General features: G+C 44.8%; 1 protein-coding gene across 1 annotated transcript in view; it reads right to left on the bottom strand.

The window, feature by feature from the left end:
- Positions 1–22,625, bottom strand: part of SLC25A14 (solute carrier family 25 member 14) — a 329,441-nt gene that overhangs the window by 118,184 nt on the left and 188,632 nt on the right. The window contains exon 3 of the mRNA XM_086964677.1: positions 21,612–21,759. Coding sequence (XP_086820803.1) covers positions 21,612–21,759 — 148 coding nt within the window. The remainder of the gene's footprint in view (positions 1–21,611; positions 21,760–22,625) is intronic.

Below are 22,625 nucleotides of genomic sequence, written 5' to 3'. Positions count from 1 at the left end.
GTGTCCCATTTATTGAAACCTAGGTGGAAGCACAAGGAGCCAAGGGCCTGAGAGGACCAGAGGGTAGTGGCTTTGGTAAACCTATCGGACCATCCCAGACTTTTTGTGGCTCGGTGCCATAAGGCCGTCGTCTGGCACATTGGACCAACATAGCGGTTACGAACGGGTTTACTGTATAGCGACCCCAAGTAACCTTCACGTCCCGTTTGATATCTCTCCAAATTAAATGCTGGGTTTGTGGGTGATCCGTGGATCCAGGAGTTGGTGGCCACCAGCTGGGATGCCCAATAGTACAGGCGCATGTCAGGCAGGGCAATGCCACCGCCATACCATCCCTTGGTGAGTTTATGGAGAGCGACGCGAGGAGCCCTTCCGTCCCACAATAGCAGACGCATGTCTCCTTCCAGCGCGGTCAAAAAGGAGTCTGCATAGGAAAGGGGCAGTTTTGGAAAGCGTATAAAAAGCGCGGGAGGGCCAACATTTTGAATAGGGCGGCTACACCGGGGAGGGACAGCGGCAGACCTCCAGTGAGAGATATCATCATGTAGTCGTTGCAGTGGACCCCCTGTTTATGATCATAGCATAGTTTTGGATCTGGAGTAACAAAGTTCCCAAGGTATTTGAAACCATCGGGTGCCAGGGGAATAGAATAACCCCGGGGCAGAACGGATGGGGGGCCATGTAATAAGTATAAGGCAGACTTTGACCAGTTAATGGAGTAGCCGGAATATTTCCCTAAGTTCATAATGACATGAAATAGGCTGTTAATGGAGGATGCCGGGGACGTCATGTAGACCAAAATGTCATCAGCATATAGGGAGATTTTGTCGATAATACCGTCGTTCCATTTAAGGCCCCGTATGGAAGCATCAGAACGGATCCAGTGAGCCAGCGGTTCCAGAGTGAGGGTAAACAGCAGCGGCGACAAGAGGCAGCCCTGTCTGGTCCCTCTATTTAGCGAAATTGCCTGGAGGTATGATTGTTAACTCGTACCTGTCCCATTAGGTCGGTGTACAGCAACCGGACCCATTGTATGAATTTAGAGCCAAAACCAAACCACGGCAGAACTGCGAAGAGGTACAACCATTCGGCCTCCTCCTGTATATATGGCATTCTACCCAACACATTATTGACTCTGCGGAGATTTAGGGCGGTGTTACGCTCTGGAAGGAATCCCGACTGATCGGCGTGAATTAAAGATGGAAGGACCGTGTGGAGCCTGGTTGCTAGGAGTTTGGCCAAGACTTTGGCTTCCGAGCTGATTAACGAGATCGGTCTGTAAGAGCCACAAACTGTAGGTGGTTTATTAGGTTTGGGAGGGACAACTATGGAGGCCAATCGCTGATCTAGCGGTAGAGAGCCTTTCTCGCGGCTCTCCTCAAACATGTGTTTCAGGTGGGGAGTTATACCTAAGGCTGTGGCCTTCAGGAATTCAATTGGGATCCCGTTGAGGCCCATGGGGCCTTACCGGATTAAATCGCAAATATAGCATTATTGACCTCCTCCAACGTGAGCTCCGCGTCTAGCACCTCTCTCTCAGCTTCGGATATAGTGGGCAGGTGCATCTCTTTCAAGAGTTGCAGACAATTTTCGGTGGTGTACTGCGCTCTGGCCGTATAGACCTGTTCGAGGTGATCAGCAAAGGTTTCGGCCACCTCCTGGGGGTCTGTGACACCGGAGTCGTCGGAACGGAGAAGCAAGGGGACCCATCTCGATCCCTGCTCACGACGTTTCAGCCACGCCAGCATTTTGCCAGCGCGATCCCCTAATTCATAAATTCTGTGGCGGGTGTGGAGGAGCCGAGCCTGCGACAACTCTGAGGCCAGTGTCCTGAATTCCAGCTGTTTTGTCAGGAGCCGGCGAGCCGTGTCCCCTGAGGGATCGGCGTTGTGGGCAGATTCCAGACGAAGCAAATCAGCCTCGGCTTGAGTCACCTGCTAATTGTATTTACGCACATAACCTATTTTGAGGGCCAGGGCCCTGCCTTTGAGGACAGCTTTTTAGGCCTCCCATATCGTAGTTGCTGACGATACAGAGCCAACGTTCTCAGAGAAGTAGAAGTCCGTTTGTTCGATAAGGTCATCTTTGATATCTGGGATCTTCAGAATCCATGGGCTAAGGACAATCGGTCCGCGGGAGAATTGTTGGTCTGTAGGTGAGGTCAACACTGAGGGGGGAGTGGTCGGATATACAGCGAGGAAGACCTCGCATGTTTCGGAGGTACCCCACATCCGCCGAGGGGCAGAGAAAATAATCAATACGAGACATACTTTTATGGGCATTCGAATAGTGTGTGTAGTGGCAGGGTGCTGTAGCCGCCAAAGGTCTTCGAGTCCCATTGCTTGTGTAAAGTCTGCCAAGTCAGACCCTGGCTTGTGGGAGCGTCTCTGGGGGTGTCTGTCCAGTTGATCATTCATTGTCAGGTTAAAGTCACCCCCTATTATCAATGTCCCTTGGGGGAGGTCCAGCATGATCTTGCCTAGGACTCGCAGAGCCTCCCCAACTAGTGCCGGCAGAAGGTAAGCAGAGATTATATTCAAGTTCCGACCCTCCATGTAGCATCAATATTATACGATGTGAACATGGTGATGGGCGGTTATGAAGTAGATAGGAATATATAATATTCATAAATGTTCCTATATGAATACGTTTCAAAGATAGAGATACGTGCACAATGTGTACCGCATGGAAACATGAATTTATCATTGCGGGGGGGGGCTCACTAATTTATATGATAAATGTTTTTATTCCACATAACTTACAATTTATAAGGATTGGAGATGAAATGTGACGTGAATGTACTCCACATTGAAATCCGTAAAAGCGATACCATGTAATTATTCAAATTCGTGATTGCCAACAATGACTCCATATGATGTTTACAATGTCAATGTAATCATGTGCTTAATCTATTTCACTTTATTTCTCATTTTATTTCTTATTATTGTTTATTAGTATTAATAGGATTGCAGATGAATTATTTGGTTATTATAACCTTTTAATGTTGAAAGCCGTCATGAGATGTTTAACATTGCAAGTATTTTGTCTCTCTCTTTCTATGGGCCTGTAAATCTATTTCTAAGGGAAATTGGAGTATAGGAAGTAACTTGATGAAGGCAAACACCGAAACACGTCGTCTTTAAAAGTTAGTGCACAATCAATTATTGTGCCGTTTACTGGTGTGCAGTCTCTTGATTTTATGAAGGTGTTGTGGAGCAAGAAACTGAGTGGCCGCTGTTGCCACAGACGGCATCAACATCGTAGGAAGGGAAACCGCTCCAGCAGCGACTTGGTGAGCGGAGATAGATATGCATTATTTAATGATTTTTTTTTAATTACCCAATCCTAGTTGACAGCTAAGGCTGTCAAGCCTTCCACAGAAATCTACCAAGAATGATTACAGTGCAAATCTTCTACCACAGGGTTTGTCAAATGTGGCAACCAAGACCAAATTCCTTCCTGACAAGGGTAACGTGAGATGTCCTGTAAAAAATAAAACTGACTGCAGGGTTTAATATGGTGCAAAAATAATCCACCCTTTAAGGCCTAATGGCTTTATCATATATGTTACGCTGTAAATAAATCAGGCTTACTGCCTTCATTATAATGTTTCCTAACAAATAGATCAGACTTATGGCATCTGAAACACCTTTTCCTGGTGCACCAATAATGCATAGAACTTAACATATAACATTGACATATAACATGTGTAATTGTGTAAAGTGCATGTTCACCCAGAACGGTATCTTGGTGCTGAATAACGGATGTTTATTGTTACTCAACTCAATGGTATTCAATTCAATTCAAAAATATTTTATTCGGGTTTACCAAAATCAAACCATAAAAGCAACATTACAGTGATAAAAAGACAATTTTAAAACCCAGGTACAGTAATGGTAAACATGTATTTTAAAAGAATCATGAAAATATTGGTATAGACCTAATAAGAACCTGGTACCCATACAATTTATGTAAAAAACTGGGATAGAATTTTACCATTTAAAACAGTGGCCACGGTGTGTAAAACCATTAATTTGAAAAACTCTTCCTCAGTCTCAAAGCTGATTTTAAAAATCCAACCACAAATAAAGTACTTCCTGGTTTTAACATTTGCAAAAAGCAGAGGACTGGGCGGACCTGAGTAAAATTAATCTTTTTTAAAAGAGGCTTTAAGAAGAACCTCCTGGGGGCATATTAGTGGCGGCAAAAAAACATAAAGTGAGTCAGATCCTGTGGAGATGAATCATCGCAGCCACAGGGAGACAGCACCTGGCCTCTATGGCTTCCCTCATGAACAGCCAATAGGAGATGATAATAATCAAGCCTAAACCTTGTTCATAGAAACCGCTCGTGAGAAGAGAGGGGCCACATAAGGTGTGGTTCCAGCGATGGAACGGTTTTAAGTAACATGAATTTGCGTACCCTGGGTTTTACCATAACTGCCCCATCTCTATTTGATTTTTGCCATAGGGAGAATGTATTTTTTATGTAATCCACATCCCCAGGGGTAATCTTTTCAGGATTTAAAAAGAGGTCTGGACGCCCCAAATCATTAAAACATGTTTTTAGATATTTTAACCAGGGGATATTGAGCATGTTGTCCATGGACATGGCCTCTTTGAGCAGCTGGTGGTTGAGGACAAGATCTTTATTCAACCAGCACTTAAGCCAGAAGAGCAGAGGGGGCATATTCATTTTATAGACATCAGAAAGATAAAAGGCTGAGTGAACCTGCCAGGATTTGAACCTGTGACCATGCCGTCAAACACAGGCCCCTACAGAGGACGCATTTGTCCACTAAGCCACCAGACCCGGCTGTTATCATTGGCCTGTCATCATAACCAACTCAACTATATTGAGCTTAAGCTTTTTCACAAGGCAACCATCAGGCACACAGTCATAAAATTAGAGTTGTATACAAAATTATAGTTGGAAACGCAAAATATTATCTCTGTTAAGAATCTAACAAGGATTCGCACAGTGCATATCTCCTACACCCATTGTTTGGCAGAGGGGGTAACAAACACTAAAAGCACTGCCTTTTAAAATAATCTGTGAGATTCCTTATAACAAAATACCTACTAGTAGGCTTAATATTGTGTAATGACAATCCATCCTGAAATGCCTATTTACTTTAACATATGCTTATCGCAATCAATATGTCACTTTCATAACTGTACCTTTTCATAACAAACAACCATGCCAATAACTTTCATCGTTAGTTTGTCACCATAACCAACTCAGATTTTTCTATGCTGGGCATAGGGCTTCCCATAAGACAACCATCAGGTATACTGTAATAAAATGACAATGATGTGCGGAATTTCAGTTGTCAAAACACTATATAAATTCCTTTTGGTAGAGCATAATAAGGATGATCATAGTGCCAATCTTCTATCCCTATGGTTTGTTCAGGTGGGCCACCAACATCAAAGCCATTGCCTACTGCCACAATGTTAAAGATTCCTTACAGCAAAATAACTGCCTACAGTCTATCACACTGAAATAGCTATCCATCCTTAGAAGCCTGTTGCCTTTAACAGATGCTGTCACAATAAGTACGCCAGGCCTAGAAGGAAGGGGGGGCGGAGGGGGGAGATTTGTGTTCATTGATCGAGGTGTTCTCTTTATCTCTATAAAATGTACAAATATTTGCTGGCAACTTACGGAGAAAATGTTACGATGATTGTGTCAGCTGAAATGATATGGACATGTAACATTATTCTGTATAAGCCAAAGCTTTACATGCTTATATTAATGTATAACGTGGTTATGTGCCATAATGTGGTATGTATACAACTTTTTGAAATGCCAATAAAAAATACACATATTCCAAAAAAGTATGTCAGGCCTATTGGCTTGAGCTTAATGTTTCCTAATAAGCACATCAAACCTATAGAACAATCAAGCACACGCTTCCCACTAAAACTAAGTCCTATAACATTTATCATTGGCTTAACACCACAACCAATACAGGCCTACTGAAGTGCACATAAACTGGCAACCATGTGTACAGCATACAGTTATAAAATTACAAATATATATTAAATCACAGTTCGCATAATGATATAGGCCTGCCTTTCAAGAGGCCAAAAAAGAATCATCACAGTGGAAATATTATTTCGTTGGCTACCCAGAAGCATCCCAGTGCTATTAGCATCAGACAGAACAGCAGGCTAGTAGCTTATGGGGCGGCTTTTTGAAACAACCAGTTTTTGAGCAGCTTCCAGAAAGAGAGTTGGTGGGTCCTTGAGTGAAGATGTGGAGGTAGGGTGTTCCACAATCTAGCAGTCTTTTATGAGAAAGAATGACCGCCACATCTTTTCATTTTAGGAACTAAGGCTAAGAACAGGTTAGCCGATCGTAGGCATTGCCTGGGACAATAGAAAATTATGAGAGCGTGATTGATTGGTGGCCCTTTCCCCCAGAGGGTCTTGTGGGCTATGCACAGAGATTTGAACTTTATTCTCTCATTAATTGGCAGCCAGTGTAAGGTCTTCAAAGCTGGTTTGGCAGACTGGGTTTTGGGGATATTAAGCAGCATCCGAGCTGCACAGTTCTGCACGACTTGCAACAACCTTAAAGATGACTAGGGGCCCCTAGATAGAGGTATTTTCCGTAGTCCAGGAGGGACAGAATCAGAGCCTGGATCAGGATTCTCCTTGCCGTTATGGGAAGGAGTGGTTGACTTTAAGTATTCCAATAATGCCATAGTAGGTTGCTGCCAGTTTCACTGCTTGGTGGTCCATCTTAAAGGGCTTGTTCAGCCAACCATCGTTTTAGGGGCCAGAGCAGGGCCAAGACAGTTTGGCCATGCCAGTCCGTGATCAGAGATGGAAGGGTTGCCCAGGACCGTTAACTCTGTTTTATCTTCATTAAGCGCAAGACAAGAGTAGCTCATACAATTAGTCACTTTCTCTAGACAGGGTTACAGACAAGAAGTTCTGGGAGAGGTTAAGAGCGACCACCAGTTGCGCATCGTCTGCATTGTGACAATGTTAATCCCGAATGGCAGGACAATCTACGCAAGAGGTCTCATATACACATTAAAAAAAGTGGGGCTCTGTGACGAGTATTGGGCCACTTAGCAGCTGAGCGACAGGGTCTTGGAGGTATTGCCTCCTTCGAAAACCTGGAACGTTCTGCCAGCTAAGAAAGACTAAAACCAGGTGATGACGCCACCTGAGACTCCAACATTTCTAAGTCTATTGATAAGGATGTCATAATTGACAGTATCAATTGCGGAGCTCAGGTCGAGGAAGATAACAGCTACTGCTCCTCCTTGGTCAAGGATTTCTTAGATTCTTCGACTACCACAAGAAGGCCAGTTTCTGTACCATGCTGTGGTCGTAATCTTGTTGGGAGAAGAGCAGTATATTATGAGTTTCTAAAAACTCGGAGAGAACCTTATTGACGGGGGCGCTAGGTGGCGCACTAGCAGATGGCCGCTCTGTAGCGAGCTCCTGCCGTCCGGTGTTATTTATCCTGTAAATCATCCTTTTATTGGCCCAACTAGGTGACTGATACCCCAAGCTTGTAGTGCTCATCGTGCAGCACCTCCGGACCGAGTCTTGCTCTTATTACCCGCTCGCTGCCACTGAAATCTGTGCCGAGAGGAGACCCCGCCTGACAGCAAGAATCCCGGTGCTGGTGATCCGGCCTCGGAGGCTACCCGGCACCGAGGCTGTGACGCGGCTGACTGGGCCGCGGCGGCCGTAACTCTGGATCGCGGCCGTGGAAGCCGGACCTTGATGCCCGCGGCGTTGCTACTGCTGTCCACTGTACCGCGGAGGTGAGCATATGTGGAGCCGACCCCCCCTGGCGAACGTCGGGGAGGAGTTTTGCTGATGACCGCTGCAGCTTCAGGCCTAGATGCGGCCTTAGAGAAGGAAATACCCACCCTGGGTGCCGCTGGAAGGCGCGGTGTCCCCGTCCCTGCTCTGAGGAGACCGCGGCAGAGCCATAGAAGCTTCCCCACACCGGGGTTGCGGTGCGGCTGGTTGATTTGCGTCTGGGAGCTTGGCCCTTGCGGTTTGCGGCGCTGCCGCTTCTGCCCGCCACACAGCGGAGGAGATCCTTGTGAATGTTGGGGTGAGTGCACACTGGTGCCCATCGCTGGTTCTGGACTCGCTGCTGCAATTGCGGTGGCGCCGGCCCACGTAGCAGTACCGCTAGGCCTCTACGCGTTGCTGAGAAGTGCGGCGTCCCCATACCCAGCCCAGATCTGTGGGAAACGCTGTGGTGCCTGTACACTACAGTCGCGCCCGGCTGATTGAAGCGCTAGACGGAGAGAGTGCAATCCCAGCTGCCATACTAGGCCCCCAGTCTGCAGTGGTACTGGGGGGCTTGGTGGAGCGCATTGCATAGTGAAGACAGGAGGGACATTTCCTATCCTCACGTATTGTTGAAGCCAGAGTCCTGTTGTTGCTCCCTGGAACGAGGAGAAGAGGCGCAGCAACCACCTTCCGGGGAGGACTTCCTTCTTACAGGAAGCCCCTGACGTGAGCGCACCTACCTGTTCAAAACGACGGGCCTGACCACTCAGTGACTTGATCCTCCTAAAGCCTCCACGCATATCCTAGCTGAAATTGTGCACTGCGGGTACGAGGGAACAGTGATCCTTGTCACACCCATTTGGCGCGATAGGCAAGCCGGACACACGCCAACCCAAAATGACCTTCGAGGCTGCCAAGAAAGCGCTCCGGCGTAGCCAGGGGGATCGGGAACAGCCTGGACGCACTGTGGATGGAGCAGCGGCACGTATAGGAAATCCTTCGAGAAGTCAGGCAGGGATTTGCCACTATTGTGGACAAGGTGGACAGGCTGTCATCACGGATGGATGCCATCGCCCACAAGTTAGATGGGCATGAAGAGCGGATTACGGAAGCAGAAAGACGCATCTCTGACTCTGAGGATGTCACTGCCACTTACACGTCCCAGCTGTCTCGCATGGATAATCTTCTCCGCAACATAGCGGCCAAAAATGAGGACTTTGAGGCGCGCAGGCGGCGCAATAATATTCGCCTTATTGGTATTCCGGAGTCCACCAACATGCGGCGTATGGAAGACTATGTGGAGAAGTTGCTCCAGGAGGCCGTGGGTGCTGAGGCTTTCTCTGCCCAATTTATTGTCGAGCGAGCGCACCGCTCCCTGGCACCCCGACCCAAACCCGGTGACACTCCCTGTCCTATAATAGCACGCGTCCTAAACTACAGAGACCGGGATACGGCATTGAGAGTGGCACGCAGCGGACGAGAGCTGGCCTATAACGGAGTCAAGTTTTTCATATATCCGGATTTCACTCCGATGGTGCAGGAGGAACGCCAGAAGTTTTTGGATGTCAAGGCCAAACTGCGGAAAGCGCAGATTGATTATGCACTTTTGTATCCGGCGAGACTGCAAGTTACTCATCAGGGGAAGCAGCGGTTCTTTACGAAGCCACAGCAGGTGGAGGACTTTCTGAAACACCTGAAGAGATCGGCTAGACATGATGCAGCCGCAGATGATCCTCGAGATTCCCCGATGGCCGACGCAGATGCGGAACAGTAGTAAGATCTATGTATTTTGTTCATCTGAGTTGGAAATGATTTTTGACTGGATCTGAAGTATAAGCTGACGAGAGAACTGTTCTGCCCCTGTATGTCGGGGTAGCTGTAAACTCACCCCTGGGGTGAAGGTGGGGAAGGTCACTTTTACGGTCTCTTTAGATACATGCTTCTTGATAGATTGCTTGATCCTTATCTGACTGTGAACCTTCTTTTGGATGTCAGGATGGTGCTGGACGCGTTGCGTATATATATGGGGGGGGGGGGTGTCTTTGTTTGACCTGGTGAGTACCACATTCCTTAACATCGGGCACCTCGGTCTACTTGCTCAAAAGCTCCTGCTTCTGGCTTGTGAGACGGGGCGAAGTTGTGTCGCCACCTTGGACGGCCCCCTACGGGTATTACCCCGATCTGGTCCACTACAAGAGCTTAGTGAGACCTAAATTATTGTTGTTCTTTTTGTTTGGGGGATGGGGGGATACAGGGGGGTTGGTGTAAGGTACTGGCATGGTTGGGATGCTTCAGAGGGGTGGGAAATGGGGTTGCGTGAATGTTGTGGTGAACGGTTGGCTGTACATTTCCATGCGCTTCTTGTTTCTAAGGCTGTGCTTATCGAGTGGCTATGTGTGCCCTACATTGCGTTTAATGATTTTCATTTCATTCTTGAACACTGCGTTTTTATCTGGCTGGAAATGCTCTATTTAATTACTTACTCACACGATGACTCATAGGGGAACACCGCTGAACGTCCTTACATGGAATGTCCGGGGACTGGGGGACCCTCGAAAGAGAAGGCAGATCATAGCTTACCTAGACCGCCACCACATCCACATAGCGATGCTGCAGGAAACCCATCTCTGCCCATTACGGGCCCCTGCCTTTGCTTCCCGCTGGTCAATGCACAGGGTCTCCTCATCCTATTCTACCTACGCCAGGGGCACCGTCATACTGATTAAGAATAACGTGCCTTTTGCTGCAGTAGGCTCCTTCAGTGATGAGCAGGGGAGGTTCTGCCTCACCTGGGGGCGATTGGGACTGGCCTCGGTGACGCTTGTGTGCTGTTATATGTTAGATTCCCCTGTATTCTTCTCTTCACTATGGGACAAGGTGAGGGAGATTGGCTCTACCAATATCATCTGGGCAGGAGATTTTAATGTTACCCACGCTCCTACTGCCGACAGATCTAATCCCGCGCCACACCAACGCACCAGGGCAGCCACGACGCTCCACGATATCATTTCTGAGAATTATTTGTTGAACGCTTGGCGGCACGTTTATCCATGTCGCCGAGAGGGCACTCACTTCACCGCCCACGCTGCTTCTTGGGCGCGACTAGACTACTGGCTTTTATCTCGAGGCCTGGGCCCTCTGGTTAGTGCGGTGCAGCACTTAGCCAGGACTTACTCTGACCACGCTCCGGTCCTGCTCACCCTCTCCCCCGCGTCCTTTGAATGTCCGCGCAGCGCTTGGCGCCTAAACACACGTATGCTGCTGGATGAGGCCTTCCGAGCGGAACTGGAGGATGAGATCAGGGAATTTTTCGAGAACAATCAGGGATCTGTTCAGAGTGTTGAAACGATCTGGGAGGCATTCAAAGTTACCACTAGGGGAGTTTGCATCTCTAAGGGAGCTGGAGTTTTAAAAAGCATAACTTCCTCCCTCCTTAGATTAGAACAGGAACTCCGCAGGCTAGAAGCTGATTTAGCTAGACGTCCAGAAGGAGACACTCAGGATAAATACAGAGAGACACTAACGGAATACATGGCGGAAGCGCTCAGAAAAGTCCTCTTTCGTGGTAAACATTGGGTGGCACGTAGCTATGGGGAAGGGGAACGTCCCGGCAGAGCACTTGCGGATGTGGTCAGACACCCACCACATTCCAACTATATTAGACTTAAAAAAATCAGACGGTACAAGATGCTGGGATACCCCCGCCATCCTAGATGAATTCACCAACCACTACACCACCCTGTACACGAGTGTTGGCCAACGTGATCTGGATTTGGATTCCTATCTTGGTGATATTACTCTGGGGTGGCTTAGCGATGTGCACCGCAAATTCTTATGTGCTCCATTTGAACTAGATGAGGTCCGGGACGTCATAATGGGCATGCACTCGGGCAAGGCCACTGACCTTGACGGCATCCCGATTAAATTCTATAAAACTTACACAGATCAGATGGTGCCTATTCTGCGCGAGGTCTTTGAAGAATCTCTGGAAGTGGGTGTCCTTCCGCCATCCATGAGAGAAGCACTCATGGTCTCCCTCTTGAAGCCCGAAAAACCATCCCACTTGTGCGACTCTTAACGTCCCCTCTCCTTGCTCAATTGCGATGCAAAAATATTGGCGAAGCTCATTGCCAACAGATTGACTCTGTTGCTTGACCACTGGATTTGTTCAGGGGAGGTCCACCTCTCATAACCTGCGCACGCTTTTTACTGTTTTGGACACCGTTTCCCCTGATCTTCCTCTGGCGGCGGTCTTTCTCGATGCCACCAAAGCTTTCGACTCTGTCGAATGGGATTACATATTTGGTGTCATGCAACGGATGGGCTTTCCCCCATTATTTATTTCCTGGATTAGGTTCCTATACTGCCAACCAGGCGTTAGGGTACTGATCAATGGGCACTTGTCTGCCCCCTTTCCGATTGCTAGGGGCACCCGACAGGGATGCCCCCTGTCGCCTCTTCTGTTCGCACTGGTCACTGAACCGCTGGCAGCACGTCTGAGGCAACGGCACAATGTCATGGCTCTGCGTTGCCCTCTGCGGCAGATTCTTATATCTATGTATGCCGATGACATCACTCTGTATGTTCGAGATCCCGGTTCCAATCTCAATGTTCTCCTCCGAGAATTTGTTGCTTTTGGTGGTATATCTGGAGTCCAGATAAATTGGGGTAAATCATGTCTCTTTCCCCTCACAGACTCGACGCCACGCTTCCCTTTAGACTACCCACTGGAGTGGTGTGATGACGAGCTCCGTTACCTGGGGATTGGCATCACAAGGGATAAAGACAACATTAGGAGACGTAATTATGGGGTTGCATTAACCCTTATCACTGACAAAGTGTCCCGCTGGATTAAACTCCCCCTGTCACTGGCTGTTCGGGCGTCTTTTATTAAAATGGTCATACTCCCACAACTACTCTACCTTTTCCTTAACATCCCGTACCACCCGGGGCGCCACTTCTTTGCATTATTGAAGACTCAATTGATTAGATTGGTGTGGGGGGGAAACAAGCTTGACTACAGTGGTCGATTCTCACCAGGCCTTATGCCGCAGGTGGCTTTGCTGTTCCGGACCTCGAATTGTACTATATATGCGCTCAGGCCCATTACCTATATTATTGGATAAGGCGCCCCCGATATATGCCGCAGCTGGCAGCCGAGCATTGGCTCGCACACCGATCCCAATAGAAGGGGTCTTATTTGCTGACCTACAGGCTCGGGTGCGCACTCGAAACACTGTAAATGCCACGATCACGGTGTGGCACTGCATTAAGAAGCGCTTGGGAGCGGATTCTTTATATTCTCCACTTTTGCCATTGGCCTACCACCCTGCTATGCCATTACTGCAGGAGACGATTTTTCATAAACTTAAGGACAGGGCTGCTCTTGTCACTTGGGGTGACTTGTACAAAGATGGCCATTTCCGCACGTCGGATTGCCTCTTTCAAAATTTGGTCCGCACACCGCTAGATAGCTTTATATATTTACGACTCCAACTTGGGATCCGAGCCTTGCATGCTGCTTTCCCAGCGGAGCCCCCCCCATGCTTACACCCCTCCACCAGCTCCTGCAGCGTGACACCCCCACAAAACTGGTCTCCTTGTTGTACCGTACTGTTCAGGGGCTGCAGGTAGTACCGCCTCCAGAGTCTCGAGCGCGATGGAGTGAGGAATTGGGGGTCGAGCTCACCGATGATCAATGGGAGTTTTGTTGCCTCCAAACAGAGCATATCAGCTAGCAGCAGATTGCGTGTTATACACTACAAATACATCCATCGGTTGTACTATACACCGGCCAAAATGCACCGGTATCGGCTACGAGACTCGGACACTTGTGATAGATGCCATGCGTCCAATGCGGACATGTTACACTTAGCTTGGAGTTGCCCGGTAGTCCGGGCCTTCTGGGAGCAGGTCTTAAGGCTCTGCATCAGATGACAGATACGATTAGATAGTACACCGCTGTTAGCAGTACTCGGTTATGTCCAGCCCGTTCTACCACTATCTCGTAAGTACATAGCGTTGTCATTGTTGATGGCAAAGAGAAGGGTGGCGTGCCGCTGGGGCAGAGGGAGAGCGCCCAAGTTTAAGGAATGGTTGGACGACTTGATCTTTTGTCAGGAACAGCTCTCCAATTATACTGAATTGCTGCCTGCCTCCTCTAGACCTCGCGACATCTGGTCACCTCTGCATTCCTACCTTGCAGCCAGGGCGGCAGACGCTGGTGCCACAGACTCGGCTGATCAGCCCCTGTGATGGCCTAATCCTTTCAAACATAGCTCAACTGTGTTATACGCACCGCTCCTCTTTCTTAGATATGTGCTGGCGCACCCACTGGCATGTGTTGTTGCTCATGTAGCTTGTTGTTGGGTTCTTGACTGTATGGGAGCCTTCTTGCCCTAATATTTGGCGAATGCCCCCCCCCCCTCCTGTATGTTTCCCTTTTGGAGGACTCTATTTATAAGCTTGCCAGCATGAACCTGCCTGAGAATGCAGTGACTATTGACCACCTGTGTTTTTCTCTTCTTTCTTTTTACTTTTCGTTTTTGCTTGTGCACACAGAATGTAAATGTGGGTTCATCATTAGTTCGTGTTTCGGATGGTACATGTCACATTGCAGTGATTTTTGGCAGATTGTTTGACACGGCCGGCCCGCTGTGGTTGTAGGCGACTTGCTGTGTATTAGGATAATATTGGTTCTTGCCTCGTGTGATTTGCCTCTCTGCCCGGCGGCCGGCCACTCTGTGGATGTAGGCCAAGGCTCCTGTGTCTGTTATGTTCACCATAATAAAAGGTTTTTTAAAAAAAGAGAACCTTATTGACATTTTTCTAAAATCTTACTTATCCCAGGGACAAGAGAGATGAGAAATTACCCAGAACTTCAGAATTTAAGTAAGCCTTTTTAAGCAGTGCCCTCACCATAGGATGTTTCCAGAATGGAGGAGGGTCTTGGCAGATTTCACTTGGGAGACGATGTCTAATAAGGTGTTCAAGTTCGTGATTGGAAATATATTCCAAGGGTTTGTCATTATGGGTGACCAACACCATAACCCTGGCCTACTATGGTAACCTGTGAGATTAGATGTAACAAAATATCCATCTACAATATGTAACAGTGTGATAACAATTCACTGACAAAGGCCTATTGACTTTATTAAATTCTTTTCACAATAAATAAGCCGGGTCTGTTTTCGGTCATATCTTTTAATAATAAACATATCAGACATACCACATCTGGCATAATATTCAGCAGTGCAGCAATCAGGTCTTTAACTTGTCACCATAAGCAACTCAGGTCAAACGTGTGAGTAAACTTTCCCACAAGGTAACCTTCAGGCGTACAGTCACAATTCCAAATGTACAGAAAAATGCCTTACCAGGATCCCTACTGTACCACATTTCCACGGTTTTTCATGGGGGTAACCAACACCAAAACCCTTGCTACTATGATAATCTGTGAGATTCCATCGAACAAAATACCTGGCTACAGGCTTTATCACAGTGTAATAACTATTAATCCTTAAAACTTATTGCCTTTAATACATGTTTTCCACAATAAGTAAGCCAGGTCTACTCGCTTGATCAGAACATTTCATAATAAAAAGATAAAACCTACGGAATGTGGCATCATTTATCCCAGTGAACCAATCAGGCTTATAGCCTTTACCATAGGCTTGACACCATAACCAACAGTTCTATTCAAGTGCACATGAACAGGCAACCATTACGCATATAGGCGGACAATTACAAATATGTAGCCAAGTAGAGTAAAAAGCCCTGTGTAAGAGGTATAATTCTAGAGCGGGATGGGGGCAGGTTTCTTTTTGCATGGTCTGCACAATAAAATGGTCAGTGAATGAATGAATGAATTCTTTATTTGTGTGGTTACTTAAAACCATTACAAAAATACAGTTTATATAATGGCAGTATAAAATCTAAAAATTTAAAAGAGCAAGTGTATATATGACACAATGTTAAAATTCTCTTTTGCTTTGTTAGGTAAAAACAATCCAGTGATGATCAGTCTTTTATATTAAATCAGTCTGTTTTGAGAAAGGGGTCGAACGGCAGTCCCAGCAGTGTGCTTGGCAGCCTAGTGAAGTAAACAAATTTGCCAAACTTGGCCAGGTGCTTCACTGTGTCCAACATGTAGAAGCGAAGTACTGCCTCCTGTACCGTGCGAATGATAAAAAATAGTCCTTGAGCAGGTAAATAAATATGAAGGAGGCTACTAACGAAAAGGATGTCTGTACCACCATTTTAAACAGATCTCTCTCTTCCTAGGATTCCAAGGTTACGCCGACTTAAGTGGAACATACAGACTAACTGCATGTCCACAGAAAGATTTTTTGCTCATTTACGTCCTCGGTTTACTTATCTATGTCATGGAATTATGTCATGTAAAGTGCTCTGGGGCTCCCTAAAGTGGAGGAAAAAGAAATCATCTGCTTTCTGAATTAATAATAAATGCATAAAAGCTAAAACACCTGTTGAACATGGCCTTTAAAAAAGCCACCAGTCTTGTTCACTACATTCTGGTGTTCCATTTCAGGCTTGCAGATAACTTTAAGGCACTATCAGGACATGATTTTGGACACGTTCTACTCTCTTACATTTTAAACCCACCTATAGCTTGTAATGTGATGTGATTACAGCATTACCAAGTGGTTAGGGTAGTATTTGTTAACTGCACAAGGAATGAGAGTTCAACGTCGGTTATCTCCGACAAGTTGCAACTCGGACGCGCTTCATCTCCCAGGTTTGGAAATGATTTCGTGACACCATGCAAGAGAGGAGTATGCAACCACTGTGGATTATTTTTTCAGCCCAGAATGCATTTTCAATATTTTGGGTGGTGATCAGCGGCACGCAAGGGCCACGTAGGTCTAAATACTCTGGAATGCAAGTGAAGAAGTAGATAAACTGCTGAATACCTCTGTGACACATAAAACCGATTTTGACACCTTTGGGAAAAACACTAAAAATTACAAACGTGCACAATTGGTGCTCATTATACATTGAAGAGTCTTGAGAAATAGATCATAAATACACTTTGTTACTGCAGCACAAAAGCATGCAGAAGTATGTAGACTAGATGATAATGCGTGTTTGAATAACTGGTTTGTGTTTACTAAGTTCCATGGTGTATTCTTTTAACATGGAATAGAATTGTGAAAGTGATGACTCTTGTATTATAGAAGTTCCATTAATACACGCTTTTGAATAATAATATATGTGCAGAATTAACAGAACTAAATGTAAATTAGATAACCTTATGAATGTTTATTAAAAAGTTTGGTTTTACCACTGTCTTTGCTCATGTTAAATTGTGCACCGCCCGAGAAAGAAATTTTGCTGCACGTTTATGTTAATTCCAATTTCACTGAAACTTTCAGAGAATTATCTTCATATATGTACTAATGAGAATTACTAGAAAAGACTTAGGGGCATATGTATGAAAATACCTGTTTGCGATTCTCAAAAGATGATCTTTTGAGAATTGCTATTTGAGAAAGGCAAAAAGGGATGTATGTTAAAAAAAAAAAAGAATAAATAAATAAATAAATTAAAAATTGCTATTTTTTTTGGAAATTCTTAGTATTCCACAAATTGCGAAATAGCAATTAAGGAATACTTTCCCATTCATTTCTATGGGCCAGGAGGCCCGTAGGAATGAATGTGAAGTCATTCTCAATTTGCGATTCGCAATTTGAGAATCGCAAATTGAGAATAATTTCAAAGGTGTCATAAGGACACCCTGATTCACCCCTGAAACGAACGTGTGCGCGCATATGGCACACATACATGCTCTAAGAGCATGTATGTGCGCCACATGGCACCTTCACAAATGCCAAAAAGTGCTTTTGTGAAAGAAATCGCAAATTACCACCAACTTAAAGGTGGTGGTAATTTGTGATTTCTTAAAGTGAAATCGCAAATCTTGAGTGCTTCTTGCATAGCATTTAAGGAATCGCAACTGTTGTGATTCCTTAATTTTGCGATGAGATTTTCCTCACACATCCCGTTTTCCGAAATTTTAGAAGTAAACGCTGCATTTTCGCGATTCGCAGCGGTTGCGACTAAAAATTCCGTTGATACATCTGCCCCTTAGTGACTTCACGTTTTGAAATAATTTTATACTTTGGATGTCTTTGGAATGTAGTATTGTGCCAGAGTCGCATGCTAATTGCAACAAAAGTAAAATGCTTTACAAGTAATAAATTGAAGATAAAATATTAGATGTAAGAACTCTAGAATGAAATATTTATTTTCCTTAATTTACATTGTGTATTTCATGAACAAAAATGTTATTTGGGCCAGCATTTTCTTTATCTTGTTCAATTCTGTTCTCATGAGAAAGCATCATACATTTGCAATGTGGGAAGAAACTATGTTTCATAAGAAGAGTTTCCATGCACATAGCAGGACTATTCGCAGCTACTTTGGGAACATCTGCTGTGAGAAATTGTCCTTTTCAACTCACTCATGTGCCTCTGCTGAAAGCAGATTGTTTATAATTATACATTTTGAACACTTTGACTGCTTAAGTGATGATCTCCACCTTTTCGCTATAAAATGGGTCATCCTATACGAACGGACTAATGGACGGAGTGGTCTGACCAGATGAGGTGACCCAGAAGGTGTCACCCCAGAACTTGGAAAATTATATTACATGTTGGCCTGAGGATAAGGAGCGGCATTCTTTGACACTTTGCCATTGACGATTGCTTCCTTGCGGACTGAGAGACTTTCCTTGGTATGTCGCATCTGCTGTGTGCGATACTCCGGGACTCTTCTCCCTCGTGGGCTAATAAGGAAGATGTCCCTTCCTGAACTCTGTCCTTTGAACTTTTGAAATTTATGGCCAGAAAGAGATTCATTTGATTTGGTACTCTTAAATTCAAATGCCTGATATTACTTCCTCAATTTACTGATTGATTTTAACCATTCCTAAATCCACTTTCTGTTTCTCAATGACTTGTCTCCAATTAACTGATAGTGCATTCCAATAGTATTAATATAGGATAGGAATTATAATAAAGAGGTCTTACGTCAACAGGTCCTAATGTTACTGTTTTGTATAGCTTTAACATAATTTCTTGTTTGTATGGATCTATCCTGACTGAATTTCTTCAGGAGATTAGGTACAGCAGTAAAAATCTTCTACCTGTACAGTGTAGTATTGAGAGTCATATATATGAATCCAATTACGAGCTTGTGAGTCAGTTACCCATTTCCTGGTCCTCATTTGATAATTGGATTGGATCCCCTATATTCAACCCCTCTCAGCATGCTTCAGGATCCATCAGGGGACCAAGCAAAGGTGGAGTGCCAGGAAAAATAAAGATTAAGGTAGATGGGCCCAGTAGGTATATAGCACAAGTCTATGAGAAAAGCCAGATTCAGCTATCTTTTTTATGGGCTACACATTCCTTTTAAGTTCATTTCATCATATCAATCTCTATTATCCCCATTTAGGACTTAGTTCCAGATGCCTTGGGATCCCATCCAAGGTACCGGTAACTCCAGCAGAGAAAAGTTATCTGGAGAATTTCAACTCAGAAATAACGGCGGGCGGATGGATCAGTAATATTTAGTCCAATTCAAACAGTAATTCCTCATTTTCTCCACGAGTTTTGTCTACAGATTTCAACCACTTTCATCTGGTGGACACCCTGAATGAAACAAAAATGTTGTAGAAGGCCCAATCAGAATTACGAGGTAATTCGTAATTGAAGCCTTAGTATAGTACTAGGTTATTCCTTCTCACTTACTTTCAGCATTAGTAGTCCGAAGCTGCCCTCTACTCGTGTGAGCTATGTTGAGTTTCTAATGCTATGGGGTTAGCCACAAACGCTTCCCAACTATGACATTTTCCTAAAATTATGAAGCAATTTCAGTAGGTTTAAGGATACATAAAATTTCACAGGTAGTATAGCATAACCGTGTTTCTCAAAGATGTACGTTACTCACTTGCAAAACATAAATTCAAAACTAGTTCTACATTTTTCAGTGTGAAGTATGCCAAGAGCTAAGCAAAATCGTGACTACGGATGACACCTTAATGTCTGTATACACCAGGGACATCAATTCCATGGGGCCCGTTAAAGGATCTAGGATGGCTTCCATATAGCACATTTGCCTTAATGATCTGCTGTAGCAGCAAAAGAACGGCAGCGGCTCTGCTCTGGAAGCGCATTAGCAGGGTCTTGCTGGCACCCTGACAGGAAGGATGCTTTCAGGTTTCAATCTCTGTGACCAAAGTAATTATTCCCCACACCCCTCTCCAAAGCGTTTAATTAGCAGGCGACCAGTTCCACTGTCAGAGTTTTCACATTCCTCTAGGCAACCAAATTCACAAGATTGTTATATACAAGATGCTTGCTAACTACCAGCTGTACTACATAAAAGTTTGATTGTGATCTCTTCATTTTCAAGGTTTTTCACTTTCCAAGAGCCAGATGTACTAAGAAAATTTGCAACAGCAAACCCTGCAATAGCCAAGTCACATGGTTTGCAACTGTAAAATAGTAATTTCCAATGTACAAATTTTGCAAACCATGCTGAATTGCAATTTGGAAGGGGTTTGAAAGAGGCACTCCTTCAAACTACGATTCTGTATGATATGCTACCACAGTTACACTTGCAAACCCTTGACAACTTACCGACTTACCAAAGGAAATTGTGACTGATTCACAAGGGGGGGGAAAGAGACCCCTTGACATCCCTTCCACTTTGGGAATCGTTCTGGCAGCCTCAGGGAGGAGTAGGCAGTGGTTCAGGGGACCAGGGGATGTTTTCCCAAATGGGAAGCCTTTTACTTTTTTTAAAGCAGTATTAGTTCCTTTCAGGAGCTTGGACTGCTTTAAAAAAAAAAAGTTGTGAGTTTGTGAATGCAAACACAGGGATGGTGGTCTGCTATCCCCTGCAAGCTTCCATACCTTCACTTGTAGTTTATCAAACAAGGCTGTAAATTTCTATCTGCCCAATTAATATTCATTAGGCAGGTGATCACCTGCAAATGGTGAATTTGCAAAACAACCTAATTATACATTCGTGGGTTTGCAAAATGTGTAACTTTTTTACGAATGGACACTGCTTCACAAGCCTTAGCTAAACAGTAAAGATCACTTGCTGAGCCTGGTCAAGGTCCTACTGACACCAGCAGCAAACTACAGCAGACCCAGAGTGAAAAGAATGGGATTTGCACATCACTTCAAGTGGGTAACAGAGTTTGATTTTGGGGGGAGGAAGTCTTGTTAACTTGGAAAGAGGGGCTGAAAGACTTTGCAAGTTCTACTGAGTGGCACGTTGGGCATTCAAGGGCATACATCTGCACTGGATTTGCGTAATCCCTTGACAACATTTTTAATACCAAAACTCTGATTTAGCTCTACCTTCTGCTCTATATGCAAAACAACATATTGGTAGTAATGGCAAGACAACACAGGGAAGATAATCAGCGGAGTGAGACATCTGTGGCAAACAGCAGAAAATCTAGTGAAGAGAACAGTATTTCCCATAGCACCATCTAGCAGGGAAACAAGAGGAGCAAACGTATTTCCCATTGTATAATTAAGGATTACAGAGTTATTAGGTTTTTTCTGGAAGGCATTCAATCAAGGCTATATATCAGTCACTATAGGTGAAAAATCTCCTGTAATTCCATTTCACCGTTGGCTACTTAACATGCCTATGGGCAGTGCCTCGATGTCTCTCAAATTTAGGTCGGTCTTTAGGATACACCACAAATCAAATAGAAATAGCAAAGAAGTATTGTAGTACGGGAGATCTTTGCCAAGACCTCACATCACATCCAAAGTCAGAAATACATACCCAGAATAAAGAGACCGGACTCCTTCTTCACTATAGATCCTGAACAACGCATGAAACATGCCTCTATATCGGATCTCCTTATAGCGAACATCTGTACTCTGGCCTTGCACCTGAAGGCGTGTTTTTGTCAGATCAATAGGGAATGTTCCTAAAAACAAAAGAACAATTCAATACAGTGGAAGATATCATGACTTGTAACAATTAATGGATATGGAAGGAGTAGGAGAACAGAAGTTAGGAGAGAAATAAAGATTAAGCAAGTTATGATAGGGTCCAGCCATCTCTAAAATGCTTTTACTTATCAAAGGGAAATCCATCAGTAGTTCAACTAACCAGAATGTTTTTTCCCAGGAATGTTTACCATATAGGAAAACTTAGAAGCATTGCAACTCGATATTGAAAGCATTTTCTACAATGTAAACTACTAACATGAATGTTGTTATTCAGCCACTTTTAGGCATCACCTAACTTTTCCAGCACATACAAAAAGCAAAACATTGACTTAAATAATTTTTAGGTAAAAGGGAAATATTTACTCAAATAGAGGAACAGAGAGTCTTAGTCCATTCTGAAAGGCGTTGAGCCAAGCTCCACCTATTGTGCATTGGGTGGGTCCATAAAGAGGTGCAGGGAACAGCAGCATGTTTTATCTGTTCCAACTGAATGTTCATATCCTTTTCTTGCTCTATGTTTAATGCAAGGATCTACAGAGTATTGCAGGGGTTCTCTCACCTTAAGATTCCAGAAACAAAAATAGATGGAAGGACAAGTGTATTTTACTGCTGACTTAGAATCCATACAGAATGACCTGTAGCTGGGGTACTTCTACCTTACCTTTAACAGAGGTATGAGCAGAGGCGGTCACCCCTTGTTTTCTTAATATTACATGAATGCATTTGCTGGATACCTTATGTCGGTTTGGCATAGAGGTACATTGGTTACGCTAATTTTTTTCATTGTTCTTGACAGTTTTATTGGTGGAGACTGATCTAAGATCCGGCAACTCAATAATGT

Source organism: Lissotriton vulgaris, chromosome 4_1, assembly GCF_964263255.1.
Source record: "Lissotriton vulgaris chromosome 4_1, aLisVul1.2, whole genome shotgun sequence".
NCBI lineage: Eukaryota > Metazoa > Chordata > Amphibia > Caudata > Salamandridae > Lissotriton > Lissotriton vulgaris.
Note: the sequence above shows the minus strand (reverse complement) of the source record. Positions and strands in the feature narration are given on the sequence as shown.